The 685-nt window shown below is 51.2% G+C and overlaps 1 protein-coding gene across 1 annotated transcript; it reads right to left on the minus strand.

Annotated features, from left to right (window-relative positions):
- Positions 1-31: 31 nt before the first annotated feature.
- LOC111650279 (protein 4.1-like) lies at positions 32-638 on the minus strand (the record flags this gene model as incomplete). Its single annotated transcript, XM_023400154.1, has 3 exons — positions 32-207; positions 305-402; positions 486-638. Coding segments are annotated over 3 exons (427 nt in total), but the record flags the coding sequence as incomplete, so codon positions are not given.
- Positions 639-685: the final 47 nt, after the last annotated feature.

Below are 685 nucleotides of genomic sequence, written 5' to 3' on the forward strand. Positions count from 1 at the left end.
CACACACACACGCACACACACACAAGTATACCTCCATCTAGGCTGCGTGAGTTCCTCTTGCTGGAGGAGCGCTGGAACAGAGGAGCCGGTCGGTCGATCAGAGAGCTGGCCTGTCTGGTCTGAGCCTGAGTCCGACCGCTGTAGCGAAACTTGGAGCCCAACGCCAGGAACTTCCTGGGGGTGGTGGCCATCTCAGTGGAGGTCAGTCTGTACACAGACAACACGGATACCGATCTGGGTCAGACAGTGAGCATGTCAACACTTCCCTCCGCTAACACGGTGACTTCAAGAAGACAGCGCCCACCTGAAGAAGGTGTGATGCTCTACACACACTTTCCATATCTTCTTGGCCGCCTTGTAGTTGGGTAGTTTGAAGCCGATTGCGCTCTCGTACTGTTCCACCTGTTGAAACGAATGAAACTAAGTCGTGGTGAGTTCAGTGTGAAACAGACGTCGCAGGTAGATGATATGAAAACACTGTGTACCTCAGAGGGTCGGATTTTAATGAAGAAGCTGCTGCGTTTGTATGAGACCTTGAGGACTTTAGGCCACGGGAAACGGTTGATCCTCAGTTTGTCTTTGTAAACCATCAGACCACTGGAGCAAACCCCAAGCATGATGTCCACACCATCCAGATCCTGACAGAGTGAGCGAGAGAGAGATATATTTGGGCATTTCTAGTATA

This window comes from Seriola lalandi, unplaced genomic scaffold (genome assembly GCF_002814215.2).
Source record: "Seriola lalandi dorsalis isolate HSWRI2012SDOR001 ecotype SW California unplaced genomic scaffold, Sedor1 jcf7180001966857, whole genome shotgun sequence".
NCBI classification, from domain to species: Eukaryota; Metazoa; Chordata; class Actinopteri; order Carangiformes; family Carangidae; genus Seriola; species Seriola lalandi.